Below are 17,065 nucleotides of genomic sequence, written 5' to 3' on the forward strand. Positions count from 1 at the left end.
AGAAGGAGGCGGAGACCCGGGTGAAGGGTGTTCCTGCAGCGCTAGGTGGCGTTGCTTCCTGGCGCTAGTTTTCGGCCGGTGTTCTAAGGTGTGGCCTCGCTGCTGTCACGCCCGGCAACTAAACAGCTTTTTGTATACTTGTTCATCCGGAGCTGTGAATTGGTGAGAAGAGTCCCAGCCTTGATGGTAGTTGGGAATGGAAAGAGCTTGGCAAGGTTGCAAGGAAAGCCAAATGGATCTGACTTAAATGCTTTTGTTTTCAAATAATTTTTTTTTTTTTTTAATTTTATTATTTTTCTTTTTATTTATTTAATTTTATTTTTCTTGCTTTTTTTTTTTTTTTTGTGGTACATGGGCCTCTCACTGTTGTGTTCTCTCCCGTTGTGGAGCACAGGCTCTGGACGTGCAGGCTCAGTGACCATGGCTCACGGGCCCAGCCACTCTGTGGCATGTGGGAATCTTCCTGGACTGGGGCACGAACCCATGTGTCCTGCATGGGCAGGCGGACTCTCAACCACTGCGCCACCAGGGAAGCCCTTCAAATAATTTTTAAAAAAACGTTTAAAAGTTCCACCTAGAATTGTATTTAAATTTTCCTATAAATTAAAATGAAGTGAAAAACAGTGACCCCGCTCCACTCTTTTCGGCCTGGATTTTGTTTCTCACTTTATCGTTAGAAAAGTCGGGTCAGAATTGTGTGGGTGTTGGGCGTTTAAGCTCCATTCTCCTTAATCAGGAGAAACACCTCAATGTTGTGATGCTCCGGAGAGGAAGCAGCTTGTCCAAGTCAGAGCTGAACTATATTCGGAGTCAGGCATCAAACCCAGGTCTCCTCACTATTTTATTCGTTCCTGGGGCAAGGGGAGAATGACGGTTGTTAGTGTATATTTCAGAATCCAGTTCTCAAACTTTGATGTGCATGTGAACCCCCTGGGAATCTTGTTAACGTGCAGATCCTGATTGATAAGGTCTGGGGGGGGGGGCCGGCACTCTGTACTTCCAGGAGATGCTGCTGATGCTGGTCTGGGCCACAGGCCACGCTGAGTAGCAAGAGAAGTCCACTCCCTCCTAGTGAAGATACTGAAGTGGACTGGCTAAAAGTCAGTCACAGCAAGTTTGGGTCAGGAAAAGCTGGGACCCTGACCGTTCTGTGCTACACCTCACTGCTGACTCTTACTGAATTGGAGTGAACTTTGGGAAATACCCAAAGGGCTGCTGACAAGCCATGTAGTAGCTGGCAAGGCTTTGGGAAGGCAGTGCTCACAGATCAGTAAAGGAATACATTAGAACATGGTTTCTCCCATTTCTCAACTTAGAAACAGTGTGTCTTTAAAAAACCTGAACATCATTTCCAGAAGTAAGATATGGAGAAGACCCATGGAAGAGAATTAGCAGTTTCTGGCATTCTCTTGGAGCTGAGTGGTTAAAGATAAAACTAACTCATACAGTAAGAGTCAATGAACTTTATGTTCTAGTGACAATAATAATAATATATGACATATATACATACCAAACGTAAAATAGATAGCTAGTGGGAAGCAGCCACATAGCGCAGGGAGATCAGCTCAGTGCTTTGTGACCACCTAGAGGGGTGGGATAGGGAGGGTGGGAGGGAGGGAGATGCAAGAGGGAAGAGATATAGGGACATATGTATATGTATAACTGATTCACTTTGTTATAAAGCAGAAACTGACACACCATTGTAAAGCAATTATACTCTAATAAAGATGTTAAAATAATAATAGATGATATAAAGAAACCTGCTACCTCATTCCTAGAGCTCAATCAGAAACTTGGGACTTCACCCTCATTTCCTCTTCCAGATTTTGTCACCTTCAGAGATTTAAGGAAAGCAAACACTTTTGGTTTCTATTGTCATTCCTCTTATGGGCTCCAAAAAATCTTGACCAAATAAAGTGATAATTTAATCAAGATGGGTGGGGCATCAAAAAGACACTGACATTATAAAATTAAAATAGCAGCAACTATTCCTGGCTGACCAATAAGTAAGTCAAAAATAAAAATAATTCTATCACCCCAAGATGCTCCTCAAATCTACCATTGAAAAAGAACTAACCGAGCCTCAGTTTTCTTATGTGGTTCATGGAGATAATAATAATTCCTGTCAGGCAGAGGTAGCAAATGAGATAATACTGCAAGTTCATTGCCTGGTATTTTGTGGGGTACCCATTTTCACAACTGAACAACTTTTTCCCCAGAAGTGGACAATGCAGGTGAGAATCCAGATGTATAATTGGTCCATGTTGAGGGATTATGACGCTAGTTCAGTGAGAAGGGCAAGGAGGGAGGGGACCTGAGGATGCTGATGAGACATGATTATGGGATCCAGATTCAGAGAAACCAAGTGAGATGAGGAGGGAGTGATGATGGTGGTGGTGAAGGGTGGGGAAGGTGTTGGCTGCTGCTCCCGAGTGAGGGGGTTGCAAAGATGAATCAGCCCGGTCCCTGCCCTCTAACTACAGAAGCCATTCCACCCACACACTTAAGGGAACAACACAACCCAGCCAAACTGCCCTCATCCCTTTGTCACGACAGTGGAAATGTTTCTGTCTGGAAGACTGGTCAGATCCTCCTGAATGCCCATATAGCTTAGACTTTCTGTTGAAGCCAAGACTTTCTGAATAGCTGACCCTTGGAGAAAGTTGCATTGATTTTGAGATTGGAAGCCTCGTATCCAGTTTCCAAATAGCAATACGGAGTGTTCCTCATTCATGATGTTGCATACTACTCGATTTACTGTGATTCAACAAATGTAGTTCCAAGCGCCGCAAACCCACACCCAGGAACAAATCTTGGTGTAGCTTTCTGCTCTCCAACTCTGCACTGTTCTGCCTCTGGGCTCCACCTCTTTCTGGGAATGGAGAGGGGTGAGTAGGTGGGTTTCTGTTTTGGTTTTCTTTTCACCCCTTGGCCAACAATGTGTCACTGGTAGAAAAATTGTTCCCAGGCAAGCTTGCAAGCCTGCCCCTCCCTCTCTCCCATTCTCTACACCAACTACTTCCACAGGACATTAAAGCAGTTTGCATAAGGCTGAGAGTTGTGAAAATAGAAGTCTGGCAGTCTCTGCAGAGTCACTGAATCAGTAGGGAAACTCCCTTCGGTTATCTGCGATTCTCAATTTATCCCTGTTGAAAATGAGTGGATTCTTACACATAATCAAGTTTCAGTAGTTCAGCAACCCTTTGTGGTTATTATAAATGATTAATTTGAGTCACTTCAAACATCGATTTCCTGCTTGTGCAAGTCATTGTGTGTGCAACGAAACGTGTAAATGACCTCTCGTTTTGGTGTGTAGGCTACAAGATCCTACGTGTACTGTATTTGAACCTGTGGACTTTTTCCCCAACTCTTGTAGTTACATGTGGAATTTCTGGGGTCTTTTATTCACAGATGACTTTGTCATTCTTTTTTCCCTCACAACAGACAAGTGAGAAAGGGCACTGTTGTTTTTCTGAACTTTTAGTTGTAGAAATTGAGACCCAGTAAAGTTCAGTGAAGTAATACGAAGTAAAGAAGGCTCCAAGTAGAATGAATAATCACCAACTCTAGGGGCTTCCCTGGTGGTGCAGTGGTTGAGAGCCCGCCTGCCGATGCAGGGGACACGGGTTCGTGCCCCGGTCAGGGAAGATCCCGCATGCCGTGGAGCGGCTGGGCCCGTGAGCCATGGCCGCTGAGCCTGCGCATCCGGAGCCTGTGCTCCGCAACGGAAGAGGCCACAACAGTGAGAGGCCCGCGTACCATCAAAAGAAAAAAGAAAAAAAAAAAAAGAAAAAGAATCACCAACTCTAAAATCTGCAGATGGAAAGTGCCAGGTTTCTCTTGTTCATTCATTCATCTCTAGGCTCTGGGGATTCAGCATTGGACAAACTCCTTGCCCCTATGAGCTTGTATTTTAGTGGTGATCAGCCTGACAGAGGGACTCATCCAAGGTTAAATAGCTCAAGTCGCTGGTGGAGCCACAAACTATAGCACCAGGTAGACCCTAATCCACTGGGAAAGTCTTCTGACTACTGGGATTTTACTTTTTGTGTCTAACTGTGGGCCCTCCCCTAAGTCACTTTAATAGATTAATAGATACATTGATAATGTTAGCAGGTACACTTGCATGGTGAGGGAATGAGGAAAAGGTGGAGGAAGTATGGCTAGTCTCAGGAGAAGGTATAATGGGCCATTTCTCTTTATGTGAAGGACTACCCTAGGACAGGAGAGAAGAGTGTCCTGAGTAGACATGAGGCAAGCAGAACTAGAACAAATAGGGCGAAGCTACAGAGTTGCCACTGCCATCTGTTTCCACCTACTTACAATTGCAATGGTTCAAAGATGGAATGGATAGCTTTGAGAGGTAGTGAGCTCTCTGCCACTGGAGGTGTTTAAGCAAAGGCTAAATAACCAGGCATCAGGATGTTCTCAAGGAGGTTCATACTTCAAAGTGGGTGTTGGAATACATAATCACTAAGGTGCTTAACAGACTCCTTACCTCAATGGGTTCCCTTCTGCTTCACGCTACCCTTTGTTTCACCCCAGTCTCTGAAATAACAGGGGCACAACGACGGTCTCAGAAAAGGTGCCCAGGCTGTCAATAGCAGGGTGGTTCCTTCACCATATAACCCAGGGAAAAGACAACATTGCACCCTCTTTGTCATGTGAGGGTTGAGGGCACCATGAACCAACCATCTAGCAAATGCGGTCATCATTAGTTAAAGTACTGTTAGCACAAACAGAAAAGTGAAGATACAAGGTTTCAGTTTTAAAGGGAACCATGCAGGCATAGCAATTTCTCTGCCCTCTGCTTTTGGAGGGGACAAACTTGGCCTTCCTTGCCTCTGGTGGCACTGATGAGAAAGGCTCACTGCAAGGCTCATCGTTCTTCTCTTGATTGCCCCCTTACGCCTTTGCATTTCTGCCTGGCCCTTGTCCAGGTGGTAAATATTCCACGCAAGCAGCGCATGAAAGGAGGGGCTTCAGGGCAAACAAGGTCATGGTGAGAACATCTCTGGGGGCTTCAGACACAGGGTGACCTTCAGAGTTCATAGACATCTAACTTGTCTATTTTCTTCTCTTACCCCTGCAATTTCCTATCATGGCCTCTGCTTTGAGTTGAATGGTGTCTCTCAAGAACAGAGGTTCCAGTCTTAACCTGGATGTGATGTTATTTGGAAATAAAATCTTTGTAGATGTAATCAAGTGAAGACGAGGTCATATGTGATTAGAGTGGGCCCTACTGTAATGATGTCGTTATAAGAAGACACAAATTTGGGCACACACAGAAAAGACACAGGGGGTGAACACCATCAGAGGATGGAGATAGAGACTGGAACGATATGTCTACAAGCCAAGGAACACCAAGGATTGTGGAAACAGGAAGAGGCAAGGAAGGATGCTTTCTTCTTCCAGCCTCAGGACCTGTGAGAGAAAAAATGTCTATTGTTTGAAGCCACCCTGTTTATGGTAATTTGTTATGGCAGCCCTAGAAAACCAACACAGCCTCCTGTGATCTTAGAACCAGATGGGGAGTTCGCTCAGCTCACAAGCAGGAAGGTGAGGGCCAGAAAGGGGCAACATCTTGCTCTGGAACCCTCACTGAGTGAGAGCTGGGATGTGGGTGTCTGAGCCCCGGCTCTGATCAAGGCACGTCCCTACTCAAATGCCTCCAATGACTCGCCCAGTTTGTGAGATGCCTCCACCTGCTATTCAAGGTCCTCCAGAGTCAGGCCTGACTTGACTCAACACAAAAAGCATAGGCTTTGTATAGACTGGGAGAAAAGACTTGTAAATGATGTAACTGACAAGGGCTTAATTTCCAAAATATACAAGCAGCTCATAAAACTCAATAACAAAAAAGCCAAACAACCCAATTGAAAAATGGACAGAAGACCTAAATAGACATTTCGCCAAAGAAGACATACAGATGGCCAACAGGCACATGAGAAGATGCTCAACATCACTAATTATTAGAGAAATGCAGATCAAAACTATAATGAGGTACCACCTCACACAGGTCAGAATGTCCGTCATTAAAAAGTCTACAAATAACAAGTGCTGGAGAGGGTGTGGAGAAAAGGGAACCCTCCTACACTGTTGGTGGGAATGTAAATTGGTGCAGCCACTCTGGAGAACAGTATGGAGGAGCCTCAAAAAACTAAAAATAGAATTACCATATGATCCAGCAATCCTACTCCTGTGCGTATATCCAGACAAAACTATAATTCAGAAAGATACACGTACTCTTATGTTCATAGCATCACTATTCACAATAGCCAAGACATGGAAACAACCAACAGATGAATGGATAAAGAAGATGTGGTACATATATACAGTGGAATACTACTCAGCCACAAAAAAGAATGAAATAATGCCATTTGCAGCAACATGGATGGACCTAGAGATTATCATACTAAATGAAGTAAGTCAGAAAGAGAAAGACAAATATCATATGACATCCCTTATATGTGGAATCTAAAATATGACACAAATAAACTTATCTACGAAACAGAAACAGACTCAAAGACATAGAGAACAGATGTGGTTGCCAAGGGGGAGGAGGGATGGGGGAGGGATGGCTTGGGAGTTTGGGATTAGCAGATGCAAACTAGTATATATAGAATGGACAAACAACAAGGTTCTACTATATGGCACAGGGAACTATATTCAATATCCTGTGATAAACCATAATGGAAAAAATATGAAAAAGAATGTATACATATATATGTATAACTGAATCACTTTGCTGTACAGCAGAAACTAACATAACATTGTAAATCAACTCTACTAGAATAAAATAAATTTTAAAATTAAAAGAGCATAGGCTTTGGAAATCTTTGGCAGGTTTCTTTTTTTTTTAATTGAAGTATAGTTGATTTACAATATATTAATTTCAGGTGTACAGCCTAGTGATTCAGTGTTTTTGTAGATTATACTCCATTTTAGGTTATTACAAGATAATGGTTGTAATTCCCTGTGCTATACAGTATGTCCTTATCTCTCTCTTTTTTTTTTTTTCAGTACGCGGGCCTCTCACTGTTGTGGCCTCTCCCGTCGCGGAGCACAGGCTCCGGACGTGCAGGCTCAGCGGCCATGGCTCACGGGCCCAGCCGCTCCGCGGCACGTGGGATCTTCCCAGACCGGGGCACGAACCCGCGTCCCCTGCATCGGCAGGCGGACCCTCAACCACTGCGCCACCAGGGAAGCCCAGTATGTGACCTTTTGTGTCTTCTTTCACTTTAGCATAATGTTTTTGAGGTCTCCACTTTCACTTTTAAGGGCCTTGGTGATTACATTGAGCCCAACTGCATAATTCAGATTATTCTCCCTTTTTAAGGTCAGCTAGTTAGCAACCTTAATTCTATCTACCTTTCTATCTACCCATTCTACCTTAATTGTAGAATCTTCCTTCCCCTTTGCCATGTGCTGTAACATAATCACGAGTTCTGGAGATTAGGACATAGACATCTTAGGGGGGGATCATTATTGTGCCTACCATAGGAGGGGTCAGAATGGGTTGAGGCACTGCCCCAACAGCTGAGGGATTCTTCTCAGCATTATAGCTCCAGAAGCAGAGCACAGTGATTGTGGTAGTGGTCCAGGGATGGGGTGGGTGCAGTGCACAGAAATTGTGGACCCGATGCTCATCCAGAAGGTCTTGGATGGGGAGGAAGGCAAGGATAAGAGGCTAGGAAGGAGTTGATAGTGGGAAAAATGAAGTGGGCTAGGACAGGGCTCACTAAACTTGAGTAACTGTTCTACCATGGAGGAGTTTCAGCATGTATACTCCCAGTCCCTAACTCCAGAAATTCCCATTTAAGGGTGGGATCCAGGACTTGTCCCAGGGAATTCTGATGCAGCCAGTGGGTGAGTCTACTTGTGAGGAATGCTGATGTAGATCCTGGAGGTCTTGAGAAGGTTAAAGAACTGATGTGATAGAGTAAGGAATGAAGAGGGCTGGAAGGGTAAGAGGCTGTGATCACACAGTGGGATTTTGAAGCCAGAGAGTCCTTGAACCCACTGGAAACATTCCCACCTTGGGGACTTCGTACTGGGTGTGCCCTTTGCCTAGCGCAAAGCTGTCCATATGTATAGTTTTAAATGTTCTAGCAGCCACATTAAAGAAGTAAAAGGAAACAGGCAAAATTAATTTTAATAGTATATTCTATTACCTCAAAATATTATCCTTCGATATGTAATTACTATCAAATTATTGAGATATTTTACATCCTCCTTATCTTACTAAGTCTTTAAAATCCAGAGTGTATTTCATGTTTGCATCACATCTCAAGTTGGACCAAGTACACGTCAAGTGTTCATTAGCCGCACGTGGCCAGTGACTACCACTTCGGCCAACACGGGTTGGAATGTTCTCCCTCCATATCTTTGCCTGGCTGGCTCCATCTCATCCAGGTCTCTGCCCAGAGATACCTTCCCTGGCTCTGCTGTCTAAGCCAGCTACTTTCTACTCCTAACACTGTTTTCTTTTCCTCGGAGACTTATCACTAACTGATACTTTATTAGTTATTTGTTTGCTGATTATCTGCCTCCCCGTAGGATATAAATCCCATGAGGGCAGAGACCCGTCTGTCTGCTTTGGGGCAGTATCCCCAGCAACAACATCACATCCACAGTATATCCACAAATCACATCCACAAATATTTGTTGAATGACTTTGAAGATCCCAGGCACGTCATGTATCGTCTCTGAAGCCCATGTTCATTCAGTGGGGTGTAGCGGGAGGGGGACCAAGAGGCAGGAGCGTTATGCAAGAAATAAGGTGGGAGAAAACCAGCCTGAAAGCTTCCTGCGCGCTAAAAGGCTGACTCTTACATGTTACGTTAGAAGCTGGGTTTCTTTCCAGCTGTGACTTGGCTGTGTATTGATTCAACCACTGGCTTATCCAGTTCTATGAGAAACCATCTCATCAAGTGTCACTTCTGCCTGGCACCAGTAGATGGGGCAGTGTCATAAAAAACAAGTGCAGTCTGCGGTCCTATGCAGTTTCTAAGCCGTTTCCGGCTGACTTTGCTGAGGTCTCTTCTGGAACTGCTCTGTGTCTCAAATCTGCACAGAGCGGGACTCACATGTCAGAGTGTTGACATTTGCCTAGAATTTCTCTGTCCTCCCCAGGTTGAAAACAGGCTTATTAAGAAGATAGCCCAGGAGCAGCTCTGTGGGCCTGTGCATCTGGGTCTGACACTCTGGCTCCACTGGAAAGCCCTGGCCCGCCAGTGGAGTCCTCCCTGCTGCTGTGGTCCATTGGTTTCCCTGCCACCGCATGAAGCCCAAAGAGGTGCCTCTTGCGGAGGCTGAGACCAGCCTTAGCTCCCACCACTGGTCCCTTCTCTTCCTGCTCAAACACTTCTGGTCCCTGGACCTCTGAGTAATTTGGAAATGTTAACTGCTTGAATATGATGCCTGCTTTTGTAGAGTCTAGACTTCAAGGTTATGGACCAGCTAAAGGTCACTCAGCACAGGTTAATTTGGTGGGTTTTTTATCGGAATTTTTTGTTTGGAGCACATACCATCTACTTCATTGCCACTGCAAGATATTCCAGAAATGTGAACAGAAGAGGAATTAACCTTGGTTTAAATGGCTTATTATAGTCCTAACCAGCTCATTCCAACACCGTACCTCCATTAACCCATCAGTGTAGCTGAGGAGTAAGGCATTAGAGCTTTGGTCTAATGACATTCTGGGACCAGCCAGCCATGAAAAGGCCATTCCTTCCCTCAGAGACTAGGAGGGCACGAGCAGGAGACTTCCTTGTTTGATCAGGAAATTTTCTTCTTTCATTGTCACAATTGTCAAATGCCATCCTCAACTACACATGTGCACGCATTTTTATGTTCTATAATTTTGCTGTTCTCTATATCTGGAAAGCCCTTTAATTCTTCCCTCCGTGGCAAAATCCTGTCCATATTTCACACTTCACCACCTCCGTGGAACCTCTTCTGATTTTCCTAGTCACAAAGAACATTTTCTTCCAGCTTCTCAGAGTACTTTGGGTCTTGTCTCAGGGCATTTAGTTCCCTCTGTCTTCTTGTTTACATGCATATGTCATTCATTCATTCAACAATTAAGTAGTGTCAGGCACTGGAGGGAGATAGGGTGCTCTCACAGAACTTACATTCCAGAAGAAGCCCAGAGGTGGGTGAAGTTTACATCCTTCACTGGACTGGGAGCTTCTTGGAGACAGGAATTAGGTCTGTTCCCAGCTCAGGGCCTGGTACCAGAAGGTACTCAGGAAAGTTAGTTAAATTGAAACGCAGCACCAGTGACTCTAGAAAATTGGGTTAGAGTTCAAAGAAAGGTTAAAAGTTAGTAAAGGTAGAGGGCCAGAGAATTTCCATGAGGAGTTACAGTTGTTTTGAAATCAGAACCTGGTATGGAAGCCAGAGACATCTAGATCCCCAGTAGACTGGGCCTGGGGAGTGGGAGGGCCTACTCTCCTCCTCTGGGATGAGCTTGGGAGTTTGATGTAGGGTCACCTGCACATTCCAGCTAGAAGTGGTTTTGCTTTGATTGAGCAGACCGTAGAGGCAAGCCCGTTGTTTCGAGGGCCCAGAAATGAGTTACTAGCCAAGGGTCAAGCCGGCCAGATGATTAAAGCGACATTATCCAGCTGGCACAAGAGAAAAGAATGATTAATGTTAATCATTCTCTGTGGAGGGTGGCCGGGCATTATTTGACACAAATAAAAAACATCATTTGAATTTTTACTAGGAATTCTCATCCATAATGTGACAATGATGTAATAAAACTAAATGACTGGCCTGCCAAATTATAAACTGAGTTCTAACCACACACAAGCATCACTTAGAAATTGAGTATATCTCAGAAAACTGCTCTACTCTGAGGCCTGACAGAAGGAGGGGGCACTGCTGGGGGTTAGAAGCTGGAAGCACCTTATTTACCAAACACATACTATAGTGTTCACTCTAACCATCCCATTACCACTCATCTCTTTTCACTATCTGCTCTTTGCCTGTGGAGAAAGGGCTCCAAGATGGTGAAAGATAAGTCCCAGCGTTTTCTTTGCCCCTCTTTATTTTCTTTAATAGAATAAAATTTTGGAAAAAAAAAATTAAACAGCACCCAGTCAATTTCAGAAAGCTATTACACACGGAAAGAATCACTATTTCCCCAACCTTTTTGTATTTTATAGTGTAAATCCCACCCTCCACCACCTCCCCCAGAAGTTCCGATGGAGACACACATCAGTGAGTTGCAATTCAGGCTGGGGGTGGAGTGTCAGAATTCAAGTTGCTTTTCTTGCGGGGTAACCAAAGGTCTTGGCGATTTTTGTAGATAAATTCTACAGAATTTCTGCTGGTAAACTTGGGATTTAATTGCCAGGTTGGCCCGTTCTCCCCTTTCCCTCAACCAATGGCTGCAACCAGGTCCCTTTAAGAGACCAGGAACCCGCCGACCTTCCAAGCCCGAAACAGATCCTCTTCTCCGCTCCTCCCCTGTCCCCGCGCGGCGAATGGTTCGCGCCGGCCTATATTTACCCGAGATCTTCCTCCCAGACGGCTAGGATATGAGGCTGGCGAGGCAGCTACCTCTCGCGACACCGGAGGGGGCGCGCTGCAAAGGCGGGCAGCCGAGCCAGGGTATCCCGGGAGCGCAGTCGGACACCCTCCGGAGAGAAGAAATGAGGTAGCGACCATCCCCGGAGCCGACCATGCGCACGCCCCGCCCTCGGAGGCCGGCGCTGCCCTGGCGGAGCCAGCTCGGACAGTGAGCCGGCGAAGCCAGAGTCCCCGGCGTCCTGCGGGAGAGAAAATGCAGTGAGCCACGGCGGGACTGCTGCGCTGGGCCCGCCGCGGCCAGCTGGACCCACCATCTGAGCGCACTCGGGGCAAGCAGCTGATTCTGGGACCCGCTCAGCCGAGGGGCTCTCTGCCTACAGCACCTCTTGGGGGTGGGGATCACCGACCCCTGGGCACACTCGCGGTTGAGCTTCCGCGGTTTCTGGCCCTAGCCCTGGGGATTGTGTGTGTGAGAGGGGGCCCCTTTTCACCTTCGCCGAGGAGTTCCTGCGTATTCTCGCACCATCCCGGCTGCTTTTGCTGCACGCACGCATCCCTTTTTTCTAAAGACATTTTCTGCTCCACTCTCGTGCTTTCTCTCATTTTGCTTGCCCAAGACTCTTTGCCCTGGTCCTGCCCAGGCTGGGGTAAATCTGTGTGCTCCTACCCACCCCCTCTCCTTGCAGTTAAATCCTCTTTAAAAAAATTCTACCCCTACCTCTTTCGGCGGGGCTCTCGAACATCTCCCCCGCCCCCACTCCCTCCGACTGGGCCACTCCCAGCAGAGTTTTATTTTTCGGTCTTGCCCCGGCCGAGCCCGGCCGGGGCGGGTGGCTCAGCCGGGTTCTCAATCGGCGCTCCGCCGCCGCCGCCCAGCTGCGCTGGGGCGCCCTCCGGAGATGCTGCCGTGGAAGAAGCACAAGTTCGAGCTGCTGGCCGAGGCGCCGCCACGGCAGGCGTCCAAACCCAAGGGCTACGCGGTGAGCCTGCACTACTCGGCGCTCAGCTCTCTGGCACGGGCGTGCCCCGAAGGCGCGCTCAGCCGGGTGGGCAGCATGTTCCGCTCCAAGCGCAAGAAGCTGCACATCACCAGCGAGGACCCAACTTACACCGTGCTCTACTTGGGCAATGCCACCACCATCCAGGCGCGCGGCGACGGCTGCACCGACCTAGCGGTGGGCAAGATCTGGAGCAAGAGCGAGGCGGGCCGTCAGGGCACCAAGATGAAGCTGACAGTGAGTGCGCAGGGTATCCGCATGGTGCACGCCGAGGAGCGTGCGCTGCGCCGCCCGGGCCACCTCTACCTGCTGCATCGCGTTACCTACTGCGTGGCGGACGCGCGACTGCCCAAGGTCTTCGCCTGGGTGTACCGGCACGAGCTCAAACACAAGGCGGTAATGCTGCGCTGCCACGCGGTGCTGGTGTCCAAGCCCGAGAAGGCGCAGGCCATGGCCCTGCTGCTCTACCAGACGTCAGCCAACGCTCTGGCGGAATTTAAACGGCTCAAGCGGCGGGACGACGCGCGTCACCAACAGCAGGAGCTGGTGGGCGCGCACACCATCCCGCTAGTGCCCCTGCGCAAGCTGCTCCTGCACGGACCCTGCTGCTACAAGCCGCCGGTGGAGCGCAGCCGCAGCGCGCCCAAGCTCGGCTCCATCACCGAGGATCTGCTCGGCGAACAGCAGGAGCAGGAGCTGCAGGAGGAAGAGAGAGGGGTGCACACGGAGGGCTGCCCGGAGGAGGAGGAGGGGGAGGAGGAGGAGGACCGAGCCGGGGAGGGAGACCCGGCAGAGCAAGAGGCCGAGGCGCAGCGGGCGCTGGTGGTGGCCATGCACTTCGAATGCGGGGACTTGCTAGACACGCTGGAGAGTGGCCGCGAAGAGGTGCTGGGGGGCGGCGGGGTCTCGCCGGGTCCTGAGGCTGGGTCGCCGTCTCTGCTGCTGGGCAGCACCTCCGACATGAAGGCCGAGCTGTCCCAGCTTATTAATGATCTGGGAGAGCTCAGCTTCGGCAACGACGTGCGCAGCCTGCAGGCCGACTTGCGGGTGACGCGCCTGCTGTCGGGTGAGAGCACGGGTAGCGAGAGCTCCATCGAAGGAGGGGGCCCGGAAGCTACCACTACCACCGCCGGGGACCAGTCCAACCCCGCCGACTGCGCCAGACCAGACGAGCCCCACTCGGGCTGAGCTCCCAGCAATGTCCTGTGCGCGCCCCTGTTGCCGCATCGTGACACCCCACCCCCGTCTCTCCACCACTTCCTTACCTTCCCGACCCCCCCCCCCCCAAGAAAGGGGAAAGGGGACACTTGAGGCCCAGACCCTCCCCCACCCCCATACGTTTGGCTCTGTTTGAAGCAGGGCTCAGATTGCACGTGGAGATATGGGGGAGGGAAACCCTACAAGGAAGGGGAGAGAGGCAGCCCTCTGGGGTCTGGGGAGGGGAAGGGCAGCTGGTGTTAGCAAAGCCCCGCAGGCGTGAGGTGCCTGCTGGCCGTTTTCCTGTTTGTGGGCAGCTGGGGCCTGAGGAGGAGGGGTTAACTTCCTCCACCAGCCCCCAACTGGGAGCGGCCTGACGCTGTCACTGACATGTCCTTAAAAAAAAAAAAAAAAAAAAAAAAAGGATTTGCTCTCAACGTTTGAGGCTTTAGTGCCACCTCCTTGCCCCCAGTCTTTTTGGTGCGAGAGCTTGGGTTGTTTACCTCAGGCTCAGACCCTTGAAATTCTGCCAAATTCCTCAAATAACTGGTGGGGAAGGGAGGGGGGGAGAAAGAAAGTTGCATTTTGTTTACAGTTAAAGACATCTAATATCTAAAAAAGGAGTTTTCCTTTAGAAACACACACACCTTGCTTCTGCTCAAAAGATCTCACTCCATGATACTGTGTAAAATATTTTTGCACTGTTGTGAAGTATTTTTGACATTTTTTTTTGTACATAACTGTTCTCAGAGTCCGATGTTTATATCTTTTGCTGTGCAAAAGGAACATGTAAAATGTTGTTCAGTTGTATATACAGAAATGTGTATAAAACATTTTGTTATTTTTAAAGAGTAGCACTGCTCTAGTTCTGTTTGCCCGCCAGTGGGGAGAGAATAAAGAGGAAAATTTAACAGAACAGGTGAGTGTCTAGACCTGCTTCAGAAAATGCTTGGCTGTGGGGCTGGGCGGCAGAGGGTGTGACCATGGCTGGGATGGAGTGGGAGGACAGTCATTGTCCTTTGCGGGGCTTGGAGGTAATTAGGGAAGAGGAACCCACTTTATGAGTAGCCTGGGGCCTTTCTGGTCCTCTGTAGCTCTGTGTGCTGCAGCTGGGGCCGTGTTCTTCACTTATTATTAGTTGTGTGAGCGTAGGCTTTTTCTGACTTCTTTGAGGCAATTCTTGGAGATGCCGGGTGAGTTCTGTTCCTCATTGCCAGACCTGTGAGGTTATTTAGGGAGGGGTGACTTTCAAGGTCTTCTGAGGTTTTACCACCTCCTGTGGTTCACCTTTTCAACGGCTCAAGGAGCTTTGAAGGTGTGAATTAGAGAACTAAGGAAAGTCCCCACGATGCTCTCAGGAGTGGGAGCATCTCTGTTTTTCCTGGGAGGAAAGTCAAGGAGAGAGGAAAGTGGAGAGGTTCCAGTCATGGCTTGAATGAGTCATGGTGCACGTGGGGTGGGGTCGGGGCAGGGGCAGGTGGAAGAGCCTATTTCCTCTCCTTCTACAACCCAGCATGACCCAGTGGGAGAACGGTTTGGAGGTCAAGGCGGAGAAGAACTGCTAGAGCTTGTTCTGTGTGTGTGTCTTAGCGTTTTCATGCTTTCCGTGTGTTTGTTTCTGTTGTAAACTCCAAACAGATGTCTCTAGTTTGGCTACACCCGATCAGCTGGAAGCTGTAATAAGATTCTACCAAAACTGTGCATTCTGCAAACTATTTTTTCCCTTTGCCCCTATGGGCCCCTTTTTCTATGTTGCAGAAATTGATCGCTCTCCTGGCCTTCCCTCGTGTAGCGTCCTGAGGCCCCTGGTTTTGTTTTCATCATAAATATGTTCCGAGCAGCTAGACCCAGTGATCCTAAGGAGTCTGGAATTCACTGGAGCCATAGAGGAAGGGAGGTGGTAGCTTTTCTCCCGAATTAACAGGAGTGGTTCAGGTATAAGATGATCTTTAGAAAAGCAAAGTGTGGGTGGGTGTGTGGGAAATTGAAAAATATTCAGAGTCACTTTCTGAGGGCATTAGAACAAGGCCTAGCTTATATTTCTCTTCTGTTATATTTTGGTTTGGTTGAGAGTCCCTATGCCTTTTGCTGAATACCTCAGCTACACATTATTGGATGATGTTTTCAAACCCTCAGGTAGAGAGAGGGCAGGAAAGTCAGCTGTGGGTCATCGCTAGTTTGCACGGTTAGATTTCACATTTCAGTAATTTCATATTTCAGGTTATTTCCGTGCACTGCCATTTCCTTTGCTGTTTGAAACTGATGAGAACATTAATCACGGTGAAGATCATTTGATGGATACTTGGGGGTGGCGCAGGGTCTTCATGTCTTCCTTCTTAATCCAATTGATGTGCCCAGTGAGAATGCCAAGGTGGCTTTCGTCTGTGACTGATGGGGGTATGGTGATTGGTCAGAAAGTTCAGACAAGTGACATTTACACCAACACCATCAATAAATATAAGGCAACTGTCTCTTTAAAGTCTGATTTTTCCTGTTATCTGATTTATAAATAGGGAAGGGGTGTTTAGGGGTTGAGGAAGGAGAAAGAAGAAAATAAGCAGACTGCAAAAGAACCGGCTCTCTCTTTCCCTCACCCCACCGGCACCCTCCCTTTCCCTCTTTCCTCCCCTCTACTTTTTGGCTTTTATCCCCACTGCACCCCAGGGCTCTGGCTGATGTAATTCTAGAAGAGATGCGAAGGTGATACATGATTCACCTCTTCTTACATCTCAGTCTTCCAGGGGTGACATCACTAGCGTAAGGAGAGATGTTTTAAATGAAAAAACAAAACAAAACAAAACCGGAAAACCGATTTACTCTTGACACTCAGAGGGAAAAGCGTGGTGTGACAAAAGCACAGCGAAGTAGTGGGAATACATGTTCCAGAAAGCACCTGAGGTCTGGTTTATTCATCAAATTTAGCTTTTCCGTCTCGCAAGGTGAGGCTCACGTTTCTCCTTTACTACCCGATGGTACTTTAAATGCAGTGAGACTCTTGCCACAGTCTTCCCCAGACTAAGTAATCCTCGGTGTCCAACACTGCAGCCTTGACTGCACGAAACACGGAGTTACTTCTGGCTGAAAGAGAGATGGTTGCAGGGGTGGCCGCATGCGTCCACGGAGGAGGTGTTTCTCCACCTCTCGGCACAAACATCCCCTGTTTGTACAATTTTTGTGTGTGTTGAGGCAGGAGAGAGGAGTAGGGCAGAGTAAAATAAACAATGGTATTACATAGCCTCTCAACTATTACAGTGTCAGACAACACCCACTCTACACACACGCATGCTCCCCCCTAAAGAAAACCTTCCCTCTCACTGCCCCTCAGTCAG

The 17,065-nt window shown here is 48.0% G+C and overlaps 1 protein-coding gene across 3 annotated transcripts; it reads left to right on the forward strand.

Annotated features, from left to right (window-relative positions):
* Positions 1-11,482: 11,482 nt before the first annotated feature.
* FAM43A (family with sequence similarity 43 member A) lies at positions 11,483-16,207 on the forward strand. Of its 3 annotated transcripts, none has more exons than XM_032630429.1 (2): positions 11,483-15,671; positions 15,957-16,207. In XM_032630429.1, exon 1 carries the CDS (start codon positions 12,441-12,443, stop codon positions 13,725-13,727), a length of 1,287 nt encoding a protein of 428 aa, XP_032486320.1. In that variant the 5' UTR covers positions 11,483-12,440; the 3' UTR covers positions 13,728-15,671; positions 15,957-16,207. The 3 variants fall into 3 exon arrangements, with proteins under 3 accessions (XP_032486320.1, XP_032486319.1, XP_032486321.1); XM_032630428.1 differs by having other exon boundaries at positions 11,483-14,655; positions 15,495-16,207; XM_032630430.1 differs by having other exon boundaries at positions 11,483-14,655.
* The last annotated feature ends 858 nt before the right edge of the window (positions 16,208-17,065 follow it).

Source organism: Phocoena sinus, chromosome 4 (genome assembly GCF_008692025.1).
Source record: "Phocoena sinus isolate mPhoSin1 chromosome 4, mPhoSin1.pri, whole genome shotgun sequence".
Taxonomy (NCBI): domain Eukaryota; kingdom Metazoa; phylum Chordata; class Mammalia; order Artiodactyla; family Phocoenidae; genus Phocoena; species Phocoena sinus.